Below are 20658 nucleotides of genomic sequence, written 5' to 3'. Positions count from 1 at the left end.
GGCTCAATCCCAAAAGAAAAACACATCTAGCAAAGTAGGAGTGAAAACAGGGAAGGTCGGGGACTTCCCTGGTGGTCCAGTGGTTAACACTCCCTGCTTCCAACGCAGGGGACACGGGTTTGAGCCCTGGTCCGGGAAGATCCCACATGCCGTGGAGCTCATATTTCTTACATATTGGTGGGTAAAGAACATATAATCCCCTTTCCTGCTGGGGTGGAGGGAGAGGAGGCCCAGGGGAGAGTGGACTTTCACTACCACCCAAAGGTAAAGAGGTCTCCTTCCCTACCACCCCTCCCATGGTTCAGTGGAGGTCTAGTGGGCAACTGTTAACTCTACATCCCCACCCAGCAGTGATGAGGAGACCCTCCCCACCTTGGGTGTCAATGAAGGCCTAGTAGAGAATCTGGATCTCTATCCCATCCTTTATCTGACAAAGACTTCAAAGCAGCCAGCCTACATATTCTTCAATGAGCATTGCAAACGTGCTTGAAATAAATGAGAAAACAAGGTCTCACCAAAGAAACAGAGTATCTCTGCAAAGAAATGGAAGATATAAAGACCCAAGTGGGAATTTTAGAACTGAAAAATACAATGACTGAAATTAAAAACTCAATGGATGGGTTCAACAGCAGAATGGAGGGGACAGAGAAAAGAGTCAGTGAACTTGAAAATAGAACAAGAGAAATTACTCAATCTGAACAACAGAGAGAAATTAGGCTGGAGGAAAAAAAATGAACAGAGCCTCAGGGACACGTGGGACTATAACCAAGGATCTAACGTGTCATTGGAGTCCCAGAAGGAGAGCAGGGAGAGGAGAAAGAGGGTAGGGCTAAAAAAATAATCAAAGAAATAATGGCTGGGGACTTCCCTGGTGGTCCAGTGGTTAATAACCCACCTTCCAATGCAGGGGACGTGGGTTCAATCCCTGGTCGGGGAACTAAGAGCCCACATGCTCTGGAGCAACTAAGTCCGCATGCCACAAGTACTGAGCCCATGTGCCACAACTACAGAGCTCACATGCCACAACTAAAGAGAAGCCTGCACGCCACAACTAGAGAGAAGCCAGCATGCCATGACGAAGAGCCCGCATACCGCACTAAGACCTGACACAGCCATAAATAAATAAATAAATAAATATTTTTTTAAAACCAAAAAAAAAAAGGAAAGAAATAATGGCTGAAAAGTTCCCAAATTTGGCAAAAGACATAAACCTGTAGACTCAAGAAGCTGGGCAAACCCTAAGATAAACCTAAAGAAATCCACACCAAGACACTACATAGTCAAAACTTCTAAAAACTAAAGACATCACTTTATCCTGCAAAAATAATTTTTTTTTGCATGTGTCAGTTTTCACTAAGTTATGCTACAGTAACAAATGATTCCCAAATCTCAGTGGCTTATAATAATAATAATTTCTCACTCTGTTACACGTCTGGTCAATGTGTCACTATCCCAGTGTCCAAGCTAAGGGAGAACCCATTATCTCAGTCTCATGGCAGCGATAAAACAGCAATAGCTGAACTATGCAAGGGCTCTTAAAACTGCTGCTCAGATGTGGCAAAGTCATGTCCACTCAAAACTCATTGACTAAAGTCACACAGCCAATCTCAGTGTTGGTGGAGAAATGTATTTCCACCCGCTCCAATAGTAGGTACTTCAAAGTCAGATAACGAAGTATGTGGATGCATAATCCAAATATAGGGAGGGAGAGAAGAATTGGAAACAACGATCCAATCTACCACAATCTGCTCACTGGGTCATAAGGATTCATTTCCTTCCTGGTTGCCCGTAAATTACATTACATTAATTAATGCTCCCAAAGACTTCCCAAAAGTCTCACCCAATCATAGCATCAGACATAATGTCCAGGATCTCATGAGCCACACCGGATCCTGAGTTAACTTTTCTTGGAAACCTGGAATGAAAAAGACAAATGATCTGTCCTACCCACTCCCAACATACAGTAGTGGAAAGAGAAATGACAGACATGGAAACACACTACACATTCCCCATTTAAAAGGGGAGGGCAGCCCAATCTGGGTGTGAGATAAGCAAGAAGCCGCCTGCCTGCAGCAGGGGAATAAGCAATTGGAAAATTATAAGAGATGTACCCATAGCTGCATTTTAACTGCATTTAATCGTCAGAGTAAAATTTTAAATGGCCATATTGTTTACTAAGTGTCATAGGTTCACATATGTTTGGCATTTGGACACTTCTGAAAAACATAATGACAACAACAAAGCCCGACTAAAGAGGATCCCAAAGGAAGGCACCAGGAAATTGTTATTATTACAATGGCCAGAGGATGGAAGGAATGTCGCGGCCTTGCCTGCACCCTCACCTGCCCCCCAACTGCCACCATGGAGAGTATGCTTCAGGCATAGCTATTTCAATGCAGCTTTAACACTTTAACCAAATATGGATGAAGCCCAGTTTTGAAACGTAATGTTCTAAGAGTGTACTGACTCTGAATGCTCACCCATGCGTCACATCTTTGGAATGTTTGGGGAAAGGGTGCCAGACAAACCTGGCACACAGTCTTCTGAAGTGTGTCCGTGTTTGGCAACCAAAGGCTGTTGAGAGAAAGACAGGTTGGTCCTGTGTTGTTCTTTCCAGTGTGCTTACAACATGAATAGCAAGACCCTCATGGAGTACTGAATGAAAGTGACTAATTACACACAACCTAAATGTTCAACAGTAGAGAACATGGCATTAAATGATGGAATATTGAGGGTAAAATATTAGGCAATTAAAAATGTTTTCACAGAAATTTTAATGGGCCTTAATATAAACAGAATTATAAATGTAGTTATGTGTATACACACACACGGCCTATTCTTCCGTTCATCCATTCACACATTAGAAAAATACTCAATAATTAAATGCATAAAAAAAAATCTTTCCAAATGCTTAGCCATTCAGCTCTCTTGACAAATAGTTCCTCATTATATTCACCCAGATACACCATAAATTCTTAACTGTTTTGAAATAGATTTCAATTTAGGAAAAAACACAATAAGCACATTTTATATAGTAAATAAACTTTATTTATCTGTTCTTCTGAGATGACATTGCCAACAGTCACAGATTTGCATACGATAGTTATGTATTGACTATTTACAATTTACAGTAGTATTTTTTCCTCTGAAAAATATAAGTACAAAAGCTAAGTAAACAATGAGGTACTGCCATTTGGATTTATCATATGTCATAGCTTAAAGAACTAGTCTTTAGCAAATATTCAACAAATCAATCTGGATAAAATAGTCAATTAAATGCTCTAATATATCAGGAAAAAAATCCACTAAGTTCCACCTCAAAATGTATTGCACAAGTCATTTTAAAAAATCACCCTAGAAATAAATAGGAAAGGCAAGCAGTTCTTTAAAAAGAGGGACAAAAAGAATTAAAGAAAGGAACATTAAATGAGCCCATAAATCAGGTCAAGTTATTCAAAGTATCTTTTAAACAACACAAAACTCTTCCCAACAGAAAAACTGAAGAATCCCCCCACAAAAAACTATCACCGTTTCTCCACTGATATAATCTATTTTAAAGGCAGTCTGCAATCTTTCTGTGGCCAATGTCAGATTTTTCTTGGTCTTCTGGCTACATGAGGGGCCCTGAATAACAGCTTCGTTCTCTAAGAACAGCAAACGTGCACAGTTTTCCAGGCTTGCCCAACATCACTCTCCCCACTTCTTCAAGATGAAGGTCGGAGCCATGACTGGAAAAGAAAAAGGGTGAGGATAAAGAAAGAAAGAAAATGACATATATACACTACTATGTATAAAATAGATACCTAACAAGAACCTACTGTATACCACAGGGAACTCTACTCAATGCTCTGTAGTGACCTAAATGGGAAGGAAATCTGAAAAAGAGGGGCTATATGTATCTGTGTAACTGATTCACTTTGCTGTATACCTGAAACTAACACAACATTGTAAAGCAACTATACTCCAATAAAAATTTAAAAAGAAAGAAAGGAAGGAAGGAAGGAGGGAGGGAGGGAGGGAAGGAGGAAGGAAGGGAGGGAGAAAGGAAGGGAGGGAGGAAGGAAGAAAGGGAGGGAGAAAGAAAAAACTAACTTTTAAAGCTAACTTTCTGTGAGATTTATTTTTTCAAGTTAAAGTAAAATTATATCAAGATTATATTCTATGGTCTGAGGACTAAAGCAGAAATATTCTAAATATTAAATCCTAAAGGAATCTTCTAAAAATTACTCTTCTTGGAATGACCTGACTTATAGTCAGCAGTCCTGGAAAGTAGTATTTTTAAGTGAAATCTGGAACTGCAACCTTTCAGCACATATTGAAGGCTACCAGGTCATGATTAGAGAAAGCCAGGAGTAAACGTGCTGACATGGCAGAATCTCACAAGAATGCAGACTGGATTTAAGAGGAGAAGAGGTTCTTCCTTTTTCCCTAATGTAATGATTTTTCTACATATTGCAGTTCTCCCAGGATGCCAGGCATGGTGGCAGAGGACAACAGCATTCTGGTGTGAAAAAGCTATGTATGCCTCGTGAAGTTAACAAACTTAATTTTAAAACCGTAATATGCTATGAAACATGATGCTAAACCTTCCTAAAAAGGTTTCTCTAATTGATGCTAAAAGCCAGTGGTCAAATCAAGTATGAGGTTAAAAATGCATAAAAATAAAATACCAAAAAAGATTAAGTAATAGAGACAAACTTTTCAAATATATTTTAGTTCTAGAGAAAGTATCAAAGTCTTCTCAACTTGTAAATGAACAATATAATCCACCACTCATGATCTATCTCCAAGAGTTTACTATTTATAAAACTTGTTCAACACTCACGTTAGTCCTAGAAACGTAGAGGAGATAAGAAAAAGATCTCCTATGACATTTAATTATTATTATTATTTTCAAACGTTAGCTTGCACTGTTGCAGGAAAAGAAGTTCATGCATGATTCAATAATGCTGCACAATGTCAATGTCATGAGAGACCCAAAAAAGGCTGGGAGAACTTTTCTAGTTCAAAAGAGACCTGAAGAACATGACGACAAAATGCAATGTGCAATCTTTCAATGGATCCTGGAATTTTAAAAATTATGAGACATTATTTGGAAAACTGGGAAAATGTGGATATTTACTATATATTAGATAACAGCATTGTGTTAATATTAAATTTCCTGAGAGTGGTAACTGTATTGTGAGTATGTAGGAAAAGGACCTTGTTCTTAAAGATACTTGGTAAAGTATTTAGTTTATGTTTGCAAGTAACTGTCAAATGCTTGCAAGCACAATGTTTGCAAGCAACTGTCAAATGTCACAGAGGGAAAAATATATATGGAGAGGAAAGCAAGAGAGAGAGCAAGTGAGAAAATGTGGCAAAATGTTAATAACTGGTAAATGTAGGTGGAGGGTATATGGATGTTCATTGTACTATTTTTACAAATTTTGTTTGAAATTTTTCAAACTAAAAGTTGAGGAGACAATCAATCAACGGAAATGCTACAGAGTATACCCTTCAAGTGATAAATGATACTATTTAAATGCAATAACAAGCATGATACAGTATTTATAATATTATAAACAAAGGTAAATGTTAAGACTTATTGAATTAGATTTGGGACTTACAAGACTAATGACAGTTTTAGATAATCACTAAGGCAACTGACATATTAAAAATAAAAATGAGATTCAAATATAGGCAGAAAGGATATTTAAAGCAAAAAGGTTAAAAAAATGTTATATATTAACATTTTAAAACTTGATACTGTTGGTTGAACACTAGCTTAATTAATAATCAGAGAACCTTTAATTTAATTATAATTAAGTTCTATAGATTGTGATCCAGCTTATTTGTCACTTGTGAAAATTCTTGCAAAGTTTGAGGTAAAGACGTACCCTAAATTTTTAGGGGTGCTAAATCACACCAACAGCATGGATAATATGTGGAGGTGATGGGAGGGGTGTTTAAATGTGAGGACAGCCAACTGTGTCCAAATATTTTAGATGCCTCCCCCTCATTGTAATAATATGTTAATTAGAAACAGCCACATTCAATTAGAGCTGGCTGCCTAAGGGTCTCCTCAGGACAAATGTGCTACTTTGTTATACTGCATGATCCCAGGAAGTAATAAAACTGTCATTTATTTTAAAATCAATTTTACTAGTGCTCATTATTTCAGATTAGCCTTGACTCTAAGAAGGCTTTACAATATTTTACATTCTGGATTCGTGAAATACATCACTTTTATCTAGAAAATGATTTTTCATTTTTCTCTCACAATCTTTATTAACTTCAAAGACCATTCTTGAGAAATAAAAAACAAAAAGGAATGTAAAATACATAAAGATTTTTTTGGATTCTTCAGCAAACTTTCAAAGAGCAATTCTGAAACTTTCAACTACTGTTTAAAGAACTAAAATTTCCTAGAATTACGTAACATTTACTGGTGGTGATTATTAATCTATAAAGCAAAATTAACAGAAAATCCCTATATTAACCCATAGCATAATCATATTTTCATTAAACAAAAGAGCAAAAGAACTCCAGCATAATGGTTAGTATCATGCAATACATTTAATTTTTGCACAAAAGACACAAAGACATATTATTCTTCACTCACCACATGCTAACTAAGCACAGACTGACGGTTTACTCAGAAGATACCACTGCGAGGTGAAGTATACTACAAAGCCAGGAAGAAAAAAAGCTTATTGGATTAGTTTTAAGACAACATAACAGAGAGATTATACGTGTATATGAACTTCAAAGGATTAAACAGAATGTACTTAAATTTTTCTCACATCTCCCCAAATCAAGGGGGGACAGGCTAAGGAATCTGTAATAGCTCCCTCCCATCCTAAGTAAATATAACACTATGTAGTGGAGATTTTACTTGGAACTTTAATTTAAAAGTTTAAACAACACAATTATAGATGTACTTTACATTTTAAGTACATATTTATATGCTAGACATAATTAAGTCATGATTATTTGGTTTATAAAAGGATTTCTTTCATAATTCCATTAAAGCACACATTACAATTTGATTTACATAATTTCAATTTACCAAAATTGGGGGGGAAATGTTGATGAATGTGAACACCACCAAAAATTTGGGGGGAAATGTTGATGAATGTGAATACAGTGTGTCTATATGTTGAATCATCATTCCTAAAATATGTCAATTTTATCAATGAATAACTCTTGTATATCAACAGTATATCAGGACTGGTTTCAGGAATGATAACCCAAACCAAAGTTTCTATTCAAGGGGACCCAATCTCTGCAAACACAGTTTTACTGTAGCAACCTTCTTAAATAAATTCTATGTCCTATTTAACATGGTCATAAACCAAGATTATTAATTAGCTTCCTGGTTTGCTTTAAAACAGCATCAGCAAAAACAGTTGTTTATAAAATCTGAGTCTATTCTTAGTGTAACCAACCTCAGAAGCATCATTTTATTTATCTTTTATATTTAATGTACAGTTAGTAAGGAGCAGCAAAATCAAAAGACAAATTAGAAAATATCTGCAACACACAACACCATAAGGCTAACATCCTATTGGAAAACTGGCAGAAGCATGTGAAATATATGTATGCTCCCTGTGTCTATGCTTGTTAAGTACTGAAAAACTGAAATAATCTAAGTGTCCATGGATAGGAAATTGATGAACTCAGCTGTAGGACATCCATATAATCAACCAATCAAAAGAATAAGGTAAATCAGTTTGTAATGAGGTGGAATTATATAAAAATAAGTGAAAAAAGCAAGCCATTGCATACTCTCATTTTTATAAAATAAAATACTTAAATGATAAAGGAATAATTATAAATACATAATTATAAAGCTGGGGGTGTTCACCACACCATTAGCAAACATGACCTTGGCAAGGTGGAGACAGCTGGGAGGCTGAAAATCATGAAGATCTATCTCCCTTTCTATGTAATGTTTCTGAACTGTTTGCAATGTTTTTTCGCAATGATCACACATCATGTAATTCTAACAAAATCAAGAGGTAAAGCCACTTTTAAGAGAACAAATGTATGTTTTACATGTGCATTGTTTTTCACTATGCATCATTTTTATGTGCGTTTGTTTCTTGAATCCACCTTGCATGCATCTACTGAGCCCACGCAAAGGGAAAGGTAAACCTCAACTACAATGGAGAACTTTTATACCTAACGATGCTGAAAAGTTCTGATGATTTTATTAATCTGGAAGAGATTTTTAAAATTTCAGCCAAAGGGAGAGAAGTCAGAAACATTAACTTAAGTACAAGACTGGTCTAGGGTAAGGACTGATCAAGAACTTGACACAACACAAAGGATCAGCATGAAAACAAAGCAATAACAAAGTCAACAGAAGATCAATCTTTAAAAATGACTAAAGTGGATGAGAAATGAAAACAAGCCAAATCTTTCTCATCAGAATAGAACGATTTTCTTTTAATGGAGTCACCAAGAAAACAGTCATCTAGTTTAAAAGCGTCATTAAGTTTGCTAACACTCTAAAGAGAAAAGTATATTCCTAGAAACACATTTTTAAAAAGATTGCTATATAACAAAAGAACCTCTCAATTCCAAGAGATGATTTAGCACCTGATTAAAATAAACTTTCTTACTGTAATTATCCTAAATAAATAACACTCTCTTTAAAAAAAAAAAAATCTGATGGTGTACTTCCAGGGCAGTCTTATTCAATTAGACAAGCTAAAGACTTTCATATTGGGACTTCCCTGGTGGCGCAGTGGTTAAGAATCTGCCTGCCAAAGCAGGGAACACGGGTTCAAGCCCTGTTCCAGGAAGATCCCACATGCCCCAGAGCAACTAAGCTCGTGCGCCACAACTACTGAGCCTGCGTTCTAGAGCCTGAGTGCCACAACTACTGAGCCCGCATGCCGTAACTACTGAAGCCTGTGCGCCTAGAGCCTGTGCTCCACGACAAAAGAAGCCACCGCAATGAGAAGCCCACGCACCGCAACAAAGAGTAGCCCCCGCTCACCAAAACCAGAGAAAGCCCGCACGCAGCAACAAAGACCCCACACAGCCACAAATAAATTTAATTAATTAATTAATTAATTTAAAAAAAAAAAAAAGACTTTCGTATTCACTCTTGCTCCCACCCTGAAACTCAAACATCCAGTCTACTCTGGCCATTTACACTACCTAAACCATCACAAACCAGGCACAATAAGCTAAAAACTGAGAGGAGGGAAAAGGCTGCTCTAGGGAACACAAAGGTATGTGCATTTGGTATGTGCACTTTCTGTAACTTCTGCCTGCTGCATGTACGACAATTTTTTCCCACTTGAAAGAAATCTAAAACTTTAAAATTTACAACTAACTTAATACTTTAGAGGAAAAGAAACCTTAGAGATAGAATAATCCAACATACTTGTTTTACCAATAAGGGCCAGAAATATGAAAAAGGTTTGCTCAAAGTTACACAGGGGCTGAGCTGTTGAGAGCTAGCTCTCACCAAGCAAAGCTGCATGTGGTGGCACTCAGAGGTGCTGAAACTGGAGACGGGACACGTTTTGAGCTGGTTTCATTCCTATAAAGTGACCTGACTGTTGTAGTGAGGTCTTTCATGATGTATCTTACACACATTATTAGTTTACCTTTCCAAGTCTCACCTCTAGGAAAGACTCGTTCTACTCATCACTACATGGTGGCTCAGGAACCACCACCACCAGCCCCACCACGATCACAAAACCCCAGGCCGGGCACTATACGTACTTTGGTTCTCCAACAATCCTAACAAGATAACGTTAGTTTTGTGAAGAAACAGAGGCTCTGAGACTTGTGTGTGCACTTCCTTTAACTTCTACCTGCTGCATAGAAGACAATTTTTTCCCACTTGAAAGAAATCTAAAACTTTAAAACTTACAACTAATTTAATACTTTAGAGGAAAAGGAACCTTAGAGATAGAATAATCCAACATACTTTTGTGGAGAAACAGAGGCTCTGAGACGTGTCAAATGAAGGACTAGGATTCCTTCTCTACACATTGTGACCCTCAAATAAACCAGACTTTACTTATGCTCTATAATTTACTCTTACTTGACAGATAATGGTTTCTCATCTATGAAATACATTCTTCAAATTAGGTTAAACTCTGAAACCACTTATTAAATAATAACTGTTGTATTCTGTAGTGGGGTTTTTCAAATAAACAGTATAAAAGTCACTAAGGACAGGGGAGATACGGTAAAGAGGGGACATACTGAAAAATACCTTACCAGCAGTCATGGACAGTTTTCAATCAATGCCACAAAGCAAACGTATAATCATTAGGGTCATAAAGCAAAGTTTTTAGAATGTATTCCTCCTCTCATACCTGCTAAATAACACAAATGCTGACGTGGCTGCACACTCTCAGCAAAAAGTGCCATCCACGCTCTCTCTCAAGCATCCCAAAGACTAACGGACAGGGGAGGGGGCTCGGCAACGTGACGGGGTTTGTTTGGTTTACTTATAGCAGCTTTGTAGCCCCCAAACCTAAAATAACAAAATAGTCAATACTGTTGATTTTTAACAGAGGGGAAACTGTAGCTGCAGTTACAACAAATTACAGAAATGGTCCATCTGGAACACATATTTAAAGCTAATGTGACTAAATTGCTTTTAAACAATTATTTAATAAAACCCTAAAAAGCTCTGCTTTCTACACATATAGATATCTTCCTATTGGATACTTCCATAGAAAAAGAGAAGTCACTATTCTTAGCAGTGTTTTGCTCTAATCAGCTACAGTTCATTGGGGTACGAAACAAGTTATAATTTCTTTAGGAGGCTTGTTCAAAGACAGTGATTCTTACCACTTATTTTATGAATGACAGCAATCATAAGGCAAATGTGACTTACGTTTCAACTTTCTCAATCAACAGTAATCTTAATTTTTCCATCAAATAAGGAAACAATCATGAGTCACTCTATCCTGTACCAAAAATCTCTTTATGCTGACAAAAGGTGACTCAAATTGATAAGTCATCTTTGGGATCTCCCTCACTTCATGCTCACTATAACTTAGTTCATCTTTCCTAAGCACCTATTTTTATTATTTGAATTACATTACTTAAGCATATCTTTTATTCGTGTATGAATGAATGGATGCTACCCCTTCCCCCTAAAATTAAAGGTTCCACAGGGTCAACAATCGTATCATCCATGTCTTCAATTTTCCTACATTTGCCGTAACAAGTAAGATGTTACAGAAAAAACCCAAACAAACTTTTTGGCCAACCCAACAGAAGAGCAGTAGGTGACTGTCAGCTGAACTCATTCATTAAGCAAAAGATAATGATGGATGAGATTTTGCTTAAAATAGTAGGGGAAAAAAAAAAAAAGTAGTGGAAAGAGTGGGACTTTCTTTCTGGGCAGGTCAGCCTCTGGGATAAGGAAGGATTATTTCAGGAAGTCAGTCACCACTTCATCCCTATCTAGAATGAATACCATTTTATTCATGAAAGAGGAGTGTTAAGTTTTTCAAAGATTTCTTTTTAATTAAACTTAAGACAGAAACGTTTCCATCCACCTTAAAAGGTTTTTAGATGGTTCACTATTTACATGTAATCAATTCGATTAGTTTCCTTCAAGACAAACCAATCTAAGGTTGTATGTGTGTGTGGGGTGAGGGGGAATGTTTCCTACCACATTTGCCAAAGCAGTGACTTACGATGAGTCTATATTATACTCTAAATCCTGACAAAATGTAGCCCAACGGTAAGATGAGAGGTTGGCTATATCCCAACATCAAGATAAAAAAGAGGCTACAGGAGAATGAACAAAGATAATAAAAGCTTTCTATTTATATCCATCATTTTAAAATATTTTCTTAAACTGGACTATAATGACAGAATTGTGTCAACGGGCTCAAACTGCATTGGAGATTTTTATTTTCACAAAGACACAGTTGTTTACTCAGTGAAGAGGAAGACCACTCTGAGTGGACTATAGATCATAGAATTGGATGTTTGCTATAATTTAAAACAACATTCTCTCTACTGATGAAGGGCATACATTATAGTTACATACTTCTTTATCAAAAATATCTATAACCAGAAATAACTACAGAGGTATGACAGTATTTTTCAGACCACTAGGTACCAGGGAGAAATGCTTCACCAAAAAAAACAATTAAAGGCTAACCAAAATAACTGCAACTGTCCCAGAAAATATACAATAGGTAAATAATACAGTATACAATGGAGTATTGGGACAAAAGTCAGGGATGCTGGGATGACCTTAGAGGAAGCCGGAAAGAGGTGAGAACATGCAATGGGTCAAAGGAGAGGAACTTCATAGATGGCTGATAAGTGCTGGGGTTATTTAGCCTGGAAGGTAAAAGCCCTCCATCCAGGCCATCTGTGGGTTCTTGATTGAGTTCCATGGGTTAGAACCAGAACAGGTTGGTGACCACAACAGAAAGGGAGACTTGGGATCAAGATAAGCCAGAATTTTTGTAAGAAACACACAGTGTGTAGAGATAAGATAGGATTCTTAAGGGAACTTACTTATTGACTTAGTCCTTCTTACTGGAGATACTCAGACATGGGCTAACCCATCACTAAAGAGTAGATCTTTGTTTGCTTTAAATAGGAGAGTGAAAAAAACAGCAGTACTGGGATCATGAAATAGGTAAAGAAATTGGGGGGAAGATGTGGAAGAGCTACAGGCTATTAGCAAGACAAGAAAAGGAAGCAGAAAGAGACAGCTAAGGGCCAGACAGGAAAACAGCACAAATTTCATACTGTGCTTAGAATGGATCTTCTTACTGTATTATTGGTTCAGCACAAAAAGAAGTTAGGCAAAGGGAATTTTGCATAATTTATGAAGTGTGTGTTTGTTTCATTTCAGTCACAGCTGACTTCACACAAAGGTTTCTAAGAATTCAGTTATCTACGTTTCCCTTGCAGGGTATATGTCAAAAGCTCAAAAAATGCTTAAACTCTTACACTCAGAATTATTGTTATTTAGAAATCAATTGAAGTAGAATAAGGAATTGTAATCTACAAAATACCTAACATCATGATATAATTCGGTTTAAAAAATTATTACTGGATATACCAGAACAAATGCCTTTTCCATCCTTCCCATAAAGAGCTCAAGTTCCAGAAATCTCATATAGCACATACTGGTGTCAACCTCATATATACTATTAAATAAGACTGTTCTTTCCTGAGGGCATCCATTCAGATCTGCCCTCAGTTTAATTTTCTTAATGTAGTTTCACTCTCATTTTTCAGGCTATAGTACAATAAAGATGAAAACTTTTAAATTTCTCTTACCAACTCAAAGTCTTTGTAAATGAGACAGAATGTAAACAGATGAGATAAAGTTGTCTTCTATCTGTAGCCTATTCTTAAAGCTTACCATGAGCCGAGCATCTTCTCTTTCCAAAATTTTCTGAGTCTGATCATCAGGGAACTTCAGTACAGTGGTTATAACCTTTGCCATGGTCTACAAGAAAGACAAGACACGATCACTAGACAGTGGAGCAGATGGGTCTCACCGAATTCTGACATGTTCTGCTGGTGGAATTCTTTAGTGCTCTCAATGGAAGCCACGACCAAAGAAGTATGATGTGAAGGTATTGGTCAAGGAAATAACAGCCAAAGCTAGAATTTCAATTTGAAAGGATCCCTCACAAGGTCTGGGTTGATATTATTTTAAGAAGATGTATTTACAATAGCATGAAGCTATAATGCTCTTGGCCCTCTGTCTTATTAAAATGAAACTTTATTACTCATTCATTTTATAAGGCTTTTTATTTGTAGAAATCTACCTAGTAAGTGATGTATTGCCAAAACATATGCTCTAAACAATCAGATTTAGAGACTCCCAAGTTCAGCTTGAACTAAATCACATCATATATCTCATAAACACGGGCTACTGCATGAACATGAACATGCTTAGTAGGTATTTTTTAATACATGCAGCACATCAGCCTAATAGAAATACAAATTACATTTTAAATAAACACAAGATGTTTTGTTTGGTAGAAAACAGGATGAATCAAAACATTACACATGGTGGCTTGCAAACAAGATCATAAACTGTGCAGATCTCAATAAATATACCGTAAGTCAGACTGTCACCCATAAGCTCGTGGAAAATTCTCCTCAAAGGTTGAAATTCCCTATTTTGTATCAAGATGAGATGGTTTGAGGGAGACAGAGAGGAAAGAAGATACCACTTATGAAATAAGTAGGATAACAAGTTCAGTGCTTACATACAAATTCAGGTACTAGTGCTCTCCTGAGGATTAGTAGTAGTACTACTTACTGTAGTGCTACAGAGGATGGGAGGCTCACCAGAAAGCTGACTCTAACATTCTTTGTTCATAGTTACAAGACTGTGTGTGTGTATGGCAGGGCGGGGAAGAGTGTGTGACTGCAGAAGGTCACTGAGCAAAAGATGACATAATAGAGTTAACCAAAATTTTAGGAACATACATCATTAGAAAAAAAGTATAATTATTTCCAGGAAGGAAAAGAACTAACATTTTAAAAAATTCCTATTATGTGCTGAGCCTAGGCAAGGCACTTTGCATATTTCTAATACTTATTTCAACTAACAGATCAACTAATACTATTCCTCAACCACAAACCCCATAAAGAGCAAGATTTTAGCTTCAGCCCTCCTTCCTTCCTTTTATCTTTGCCTCTGCCAGCTTGATGATTAAAAAAATACCTTTAAAACAACTTAGTTCTTGGAGAATTCCAAAGGCATTTTACAAAAACCCTCATCCTTTAAATTGTATTGCCTACATAGAACAGAATCTTCTGTGCTAAACTGAAGTCTAGAAACCAAGCGTATATGTGGCATGAAATGGGAAGAGAAATATGAAGTAGTAACTATTTCAATATTCTTTTTATTAGCCCTCTGGAAATTTTAAATGGTTTCTGGTATACTATCTATGAAGACTGTTTTTAGGAAGTACCAAAAATCTAAAGTTCAGGGATTCACAATTATAAGGAACATTTCTTTAATTTCAATAGCTTATCAAGTTCAGAAACCCAAAAGCCCATTTATATTCACTATGAAACTGCACAGTGCACATCTATGCACAAACATGTCTGTCAAAACAAAAACAAAAAATAAAACCAACTGTGGCTAGTTGCCTCTTCACATTTCTAGACAGCGTTAAATGGGAAACCCACCTCTAAATTCATCACTGATGCCGCATTTGCAGTTGATTACCTAATAAAGACTTAAAAGCTCTTCCCTGGCTTGTCAGAAAACACTTTAATGGAAAGCCCAGGCTCTTTGCTGAATCTTGGGAAAGAAATCAGACTGTCTACTCTACATACAATATCCTTAGCTCCTGGGAAGTAAGGAAAAGTTCAAATGAGCCACCTGGTTTAGAAGTGGCCTTTCCTGCCATGTTTTATTTAGGGAGAGGAGTCAATAAAGGGTAGAATGAGAAACACTTTCTATTGAAAAGGAGAACAGGCTGAATTTAAGCATCAAAAATAGCATGGAGGCTCAAAACCCAAGAAAAAGAAAGTGCAAGGACAGAAGAAAGAAGGGGAGTTTACTTAACTTCGTACTATAAGAATGTGTATCACATATGTGGTCTTAAGAAAATCATCTGCCTCATCAAATAGGGAACACTGTGTGCAAAAGCAGATGAAGAAAGACAGGTGGGATGACATACAGATCCTACTGGACAAGAAACAATGGCAGATGGTGATCAAATCACAAAGGCCACAATATACTCCGGCTCGTTCTAAAACCACAACCTGGTCTCCATTTCAAATTCTTTGTGAATGTATGGAAATTAGGCAAATCAACAAAAGAAACGTCTAAAAATAGCTCTGATTGTGTCAACCCCTGCTCAAAAATTTTCAGGGCTACCCCACAACAACCTGCAGGTAAAACTCTGAGAACACTCCAGGCCCTCCACACCCTGCAGCCCTAAGCAGAGTCACTTCCACCTCATAGAGCTGGTATTTTAGTTGGAGCGGACTACTTGTCATTCCAAAGCCCACACTCAATTTCCTGTCTTGGACTTTCTGTCTGGGCTTTCCTCCTGTCTGAGCTCATCTATCAAAATCTATGCCCCCTTGTAAAGGCCTGTATATACATCTCCTTCTCCATGATGTCCTTGACCTTCCCACAAGTAAACATGAGGACACTGTGCTACAGTCTGCATCATACTGTGCTTAGTAAACAGCTCCACTTCCTCACTATATGGTAAACACCTTAAAGTTAGGGATGGTGTCAATTTTCATCTCCTTATCCATCATGGTGATAAACAAAGGACCACATATAGTAAGTGCTCAATAAATATGCAGTAAATTAAACTGAATATCTACTGTCAATTTTCAATATTGACTTATAAAATGTGATGGCAGAATAAAAGACTACTCAGTCTTAGTAACCAGAAAAGCACACTGAATGCTGAAGGTAAAGATCAGAGACAGCCGCCTCAGCACAGATTCCCAGCCATGTGTTAGCTGGGGCTGCCCGTGCCTCAAGAGCGTCCCTTCTAGCTGTCTCCCAAGTCACAGCCTAGGAGGAAATGCAGAGCCCTGAGACCTGGCTGAACTGGTACCACCCCAGAACGTATCTCATGCTGGGCTGGGCCTTTCTCCAGGACTCAAACTCTGTAGGGATCTCACCCCACACAGGCTCACAACATCCAGAAGACACAGGCTGAGGCAGTCACACTCTCTTCATTTTGCAGATCGAGAAAAGACTAAATAATTTATTTAGCAACAACTCTGGGATGATAGCCTTAGACTCAACGAATAAACCAGAGTAGTTGAAGTTCCTGAGAGGCTATTTTTCGTAAAGAAATGCCTTTCCCCCTTCCCTGCAATAACAAGGTAACTTTAAACTATCTACCCCACCTCAAATACAGGCTGCTGGGCTTCCCTGGTGGCGCAGTGGTTGAGAATCTGCCTGCCAATGCAGGGGACACGGGTTCGAGCCCCGGTCTGGGAAGATCCCACATGCCACGGAGCAACTGGGCCCGTGAGCCACAATTACTGAGCCTGCGCGTCTGGAGCCTGTGCTCCGCAACAAGAGAGGCCGCGATGGTGAGAGGCCTGCGCACCGCGATGAAGAGTGGTCCCCACTTGCCACAACTAGAGAAAGCCCTCGCACAGAAACGAAGACCCAACACAGTCATAAATAAATAAATAAATAAATAAAAGACCGTGAATTTCTTTAAAAAAAAAAAAAATACAGGCTGCTATCCAATCAGGGCATAGTAAGAGAAAGTTACATTTCATTGGCTTTGTTTTTTAAAGATAAGGAGAAAATGAGTTTTAGCTATCCTCTGAATTAAAAAAAAAAAAAGTCCTTAACAAAAAAAGGTACTGAATTACCGTGAATTAATATATCCCGCCGGGCTTCCCTGGTGGCGCAGTGGTTGAGAATCTGCCTGCCAATGCAGGGGACACGGGTTCGAGCCCTGGTCTGGGAGGATCCCACATGCCGCGGAGCAACTAGGCCCGTGAGCCACAACTACTGAGCCTGCGCGACTGGAGCCTGTGCTCCGCAACAAGAGAGGCCGCGATAGTGAGAGGCCTGCGCACTGCGATGAAGAGCGGCCCCCACTTGCCGTAACTAGAGAAAGCCCTCGCACAGAAACGAAGACCCAACACAGCCAAAAATAAATAAATAAATAAATAAATAAAAATTTAAAATAATACAGACATACACTTTAAAAATATATATATATATCCCACCTATGATTCATGTTCAGGATCACACTAGATATTACTTTAATTTGAACTATCTGATACAGTGAAATTAGACTTCTATAGTGTCAAGGATTCAAATGACTTCTAGCCCTATAGCTCCTGGTGTTTAGCTGAATCTACGATTCATAACATCTTTTTTTTTTTTTAAATAAATTTTATTTATTTATTTGGCTGTGTTGGGTCTTCGTTGCTGCGTGCGGGCTTTTCTCTAGTTGCGGCAAGTAGGGGCTACTCTTCGTTGCGGTGCGCGGGCTTCTCACTATGGTGGCTTCTCTTGTTGCGGAGCATGGGCTCTAGGCGCGTGGGCTTCGGTAGTTGGGGCACGTGGGCTCAGCAGTTGTGGCTCGTGGGCTCTAGAATGCAGGCTCAGTAGTTGTGGCGCACGGGCTTAGTTGCTCCGCAGCATGTGGGATCTTCCCGGACCAGGGCTCGAACTCGTGTCCCTTGCATTGGCAGGCGGATTCTTAACCACTGCGCCACCAGGGAAGTCCCCATAACATTCTTAAGAGATTTTCTTATGTCCTAATTTTTAGGTCTTAAATATATTTACCAAATCAATCCCTGAACTGGCTTATTAGCACTCAGTAACCCCCACAGACCCATAAATTAAAACACTGATAATTTCTTAGAAAACTCATTATCCCATTCTCAGCCAACATATAAGGACAATGTAAAAGTTCATGAAGGTAAAAAGTTGAAACAATATCAGAAACAGAAATTGCTTCAAATGAAAAACTTTGAGAAAAGGCTCATGAATCTCCCTAAATGCAATCAATTCAATTAAAGATATATTTACAAAATGTCTGGTACAAGGCTCTTTTAAAAACACTGCTGGGGATACAAATAACAGTAGGACAAGACTCTATACTCAAGGACCTTATAATAAATTTAACATTCTAGAAAACAAATTAACCAAGCATTATTACTTACACAGTGCGGTTTTGTTTGTTTTTTTTTTAGTGTGGTTATTTTTAAACGGTCAATATTCCATATGTGCAAGAGTAACTTTCTTACAGTGACTAAAGTAAAATATTTCTAAATATCCCTACATAGTCATTCTTAATTAGGACCATTTCCAATACTAGCCACGCTATCCTCAAGTTTCCATGAAATAGTCTCCATCTATTCTCCTACCTTTAAGATTTGAAGTCAAAAAAATAGGCACATGCTTCATAAAGTATTAAGTTAATGAAATTTTGATTTTTATTTTTTAGCATCATCCACCAGTATTTTCTAAATTAATATTTTATAAATGTAACAAATGTAAGCAAGATCTGCCAATTCACTTTTGCACACAAAGAGCAATAACACAGTTACCTATTGCCTACTATCAGCATGTATGGTCTGCTAATAGTAAACATACAACATCAATATGTGTATTAAAAATGGGACATATTTCCTTTTAAATTAAACCACATGCCAAATCACCAGACATGATTTATACCTTAGTCTCACGACCCATCATATACTCAAAAAGCACTTTTCGCAAATACTCAAACTCGGTAGGTTCTCCAAAGAGCGAGACATCAGTATGGTACAAATTGCCACCTGTCAATAAAAAAACAGATCAAACTGTAAAGACAAAACCAGATAAGCTACTTATTACTTAGAAAAAGACAAACTAAAAGACAATCAAAGGAACAAAGAGAGAGGCATCAATCTTGTATTAATTGTATTATATTGTATGTATTGTACTGCATTACATTACATATACACTAAGCATTCCAATTGGTATTTTTCCCTTGGAAGAGAAAACAAGAATTATTATAGCAATTTTATTTCTCACATTCCCCCCATCCTCAAACTTCTTCTTCTGGCATGGCAATTTAAAAAGACTAGACCTAGGGAATACAAAGATTCCTCAGAACTGTTATTTCTTTCCTAAATATTATGTGGTTGGCTTCAGATATCCTACAATGACTAAAATGAACAATCATTTTTATTTTAATAGTTTAGTAACTCAGAATAGTATTCTAGATTTTCTAGTATTCCAAACCTGAAAGCACTGAAGTTTAAATCAAGTTTTCTAAACAGTTCTGAAACACAAGGTAGATAAAATAACTTGAAAATGCATGAAATAATAATGCCAATATAGTAGTTTTCAAATACTTTGATTCAACATCTTAAAAAGACTGTCATAAAATTTACAGTTCATCTATTAATCAAGCTCCATTTCAATCTAAAAAGAGAGAAAAAATACAGTTCAGGTATATGAAGTCACACTGTGACAAACTTTAATTTGAATGAATTCATAATTATGCATTATGTGAAGTCTATACTTGCATCCACTTCCAGAAGTATGGCACACTAGGTAATCTGAAAAGCCTTCTGCACCAAGAAACATCTAAAAGCATAGCAAAGAGATTAATGTGCAAATTCAAACAGACTGCTTGGATTGTTGACAGGATTAGATGAGTTGATAGACAAAATGTGTCTTATAACAGTGCCTGACACTTAGTATTATATATGTGTCAGTTATTTAAAAAACTGTACATATGTGTTCATTTTACAATTTAAAACTGAGAAAAAAGGAAAATTAAGTATGAATTCTTAAGTTGAAACTAAAAAATAAAAACTAAAAAAAGAATCAATACTATTCCCTATGCACTGCTGGGCACTGATTTAGCAGTTCTATGCTAAGAATCACATATGTTGACTTAGCTATGGCAAACAGTCTTTGTAGCAGGAATTTTCCCTGCAATGAGCCATAGGAAACTTCCAAGTTGGTTTTCTCTTACTTTTTGAAGTGTGTATTGGAAAGAATCTAAATAAAGTCCTTGTTTAATTAAAAGCTGTATAATATCTTATGTTATTTCACAACAATAAGAGCTTTCAAAAACACAAAAGAATGTGAAATGGCTTAGGTTCATGCCCCAGTGCCTTCCATGAAAAAGCAGAAAAGTTTACAAAACATTTAGCAAAATAAAACTATTCTTAATGCAGTGAGGCAGT

The 20658-nt window shown here is 37.2% G+C and overlaps 1 protein-coding gene across 4 annotated transcripts in view; it reads right to left on the bottom strand.

Moving 5' to 3' along the window:
• Window positions 1-3057: 3057 nt before the first annotated feature.
• Window positions 3058-20658, bottom strand: part of GOLGA4 (golgin A4) — a 114381-nt gene continuing 96780 nt past the window's right edge. For 3 of the 4 annotated variants that reach the window (XM_059939166.1, XM_059939169.1, XM_059939170.1), the window contains 4 exons: window positions 19151-19254; window positions 13364-13450; window positions 6605-6667; window positions 3058-3728 (listed from right to left, as the gene is read on the bottom strand). In XM_059939166.1, coding sequence (XP_059795149.1) covers window positions 6638-6667; window positions 13364-13450; window positions 19151-19254 — 221 coding nt within the window. In that variant the 3' untranslated portion in view covers window positions 3058-3728; window positions 6605-6637. The remainder of the gene's footprint in view (window positions 3729-6604; window positions 6668-13363; window positions 13451-19150; window positions 19255-20658) is intronic. The other variant, XM_059939167.1, reaches the window with a different exon arrangement.

The sequence above is a fragment of the Balaenoptera ricei genome, chromosome 11, assembly GCF_028023285.1.
Source record: "Balaenoptera ricei isolate mBalRic1 chromosome 11, mBalRic1.hap2, whole genome shotgun sequence".
In the NCBI taxonomy this organism is placed as follows: Eukaryota; Metazoa; Chordata; class Mammalia; order Artiodactyla; family Balaenopteridae; genus Balaenoptera; species Balaenoptera ricei.
The sequence above is the reverse complement of the archived record's forward strand: the minus strand, read 5'-3'. Positions and strand labels throughout refer to the sequence as shown.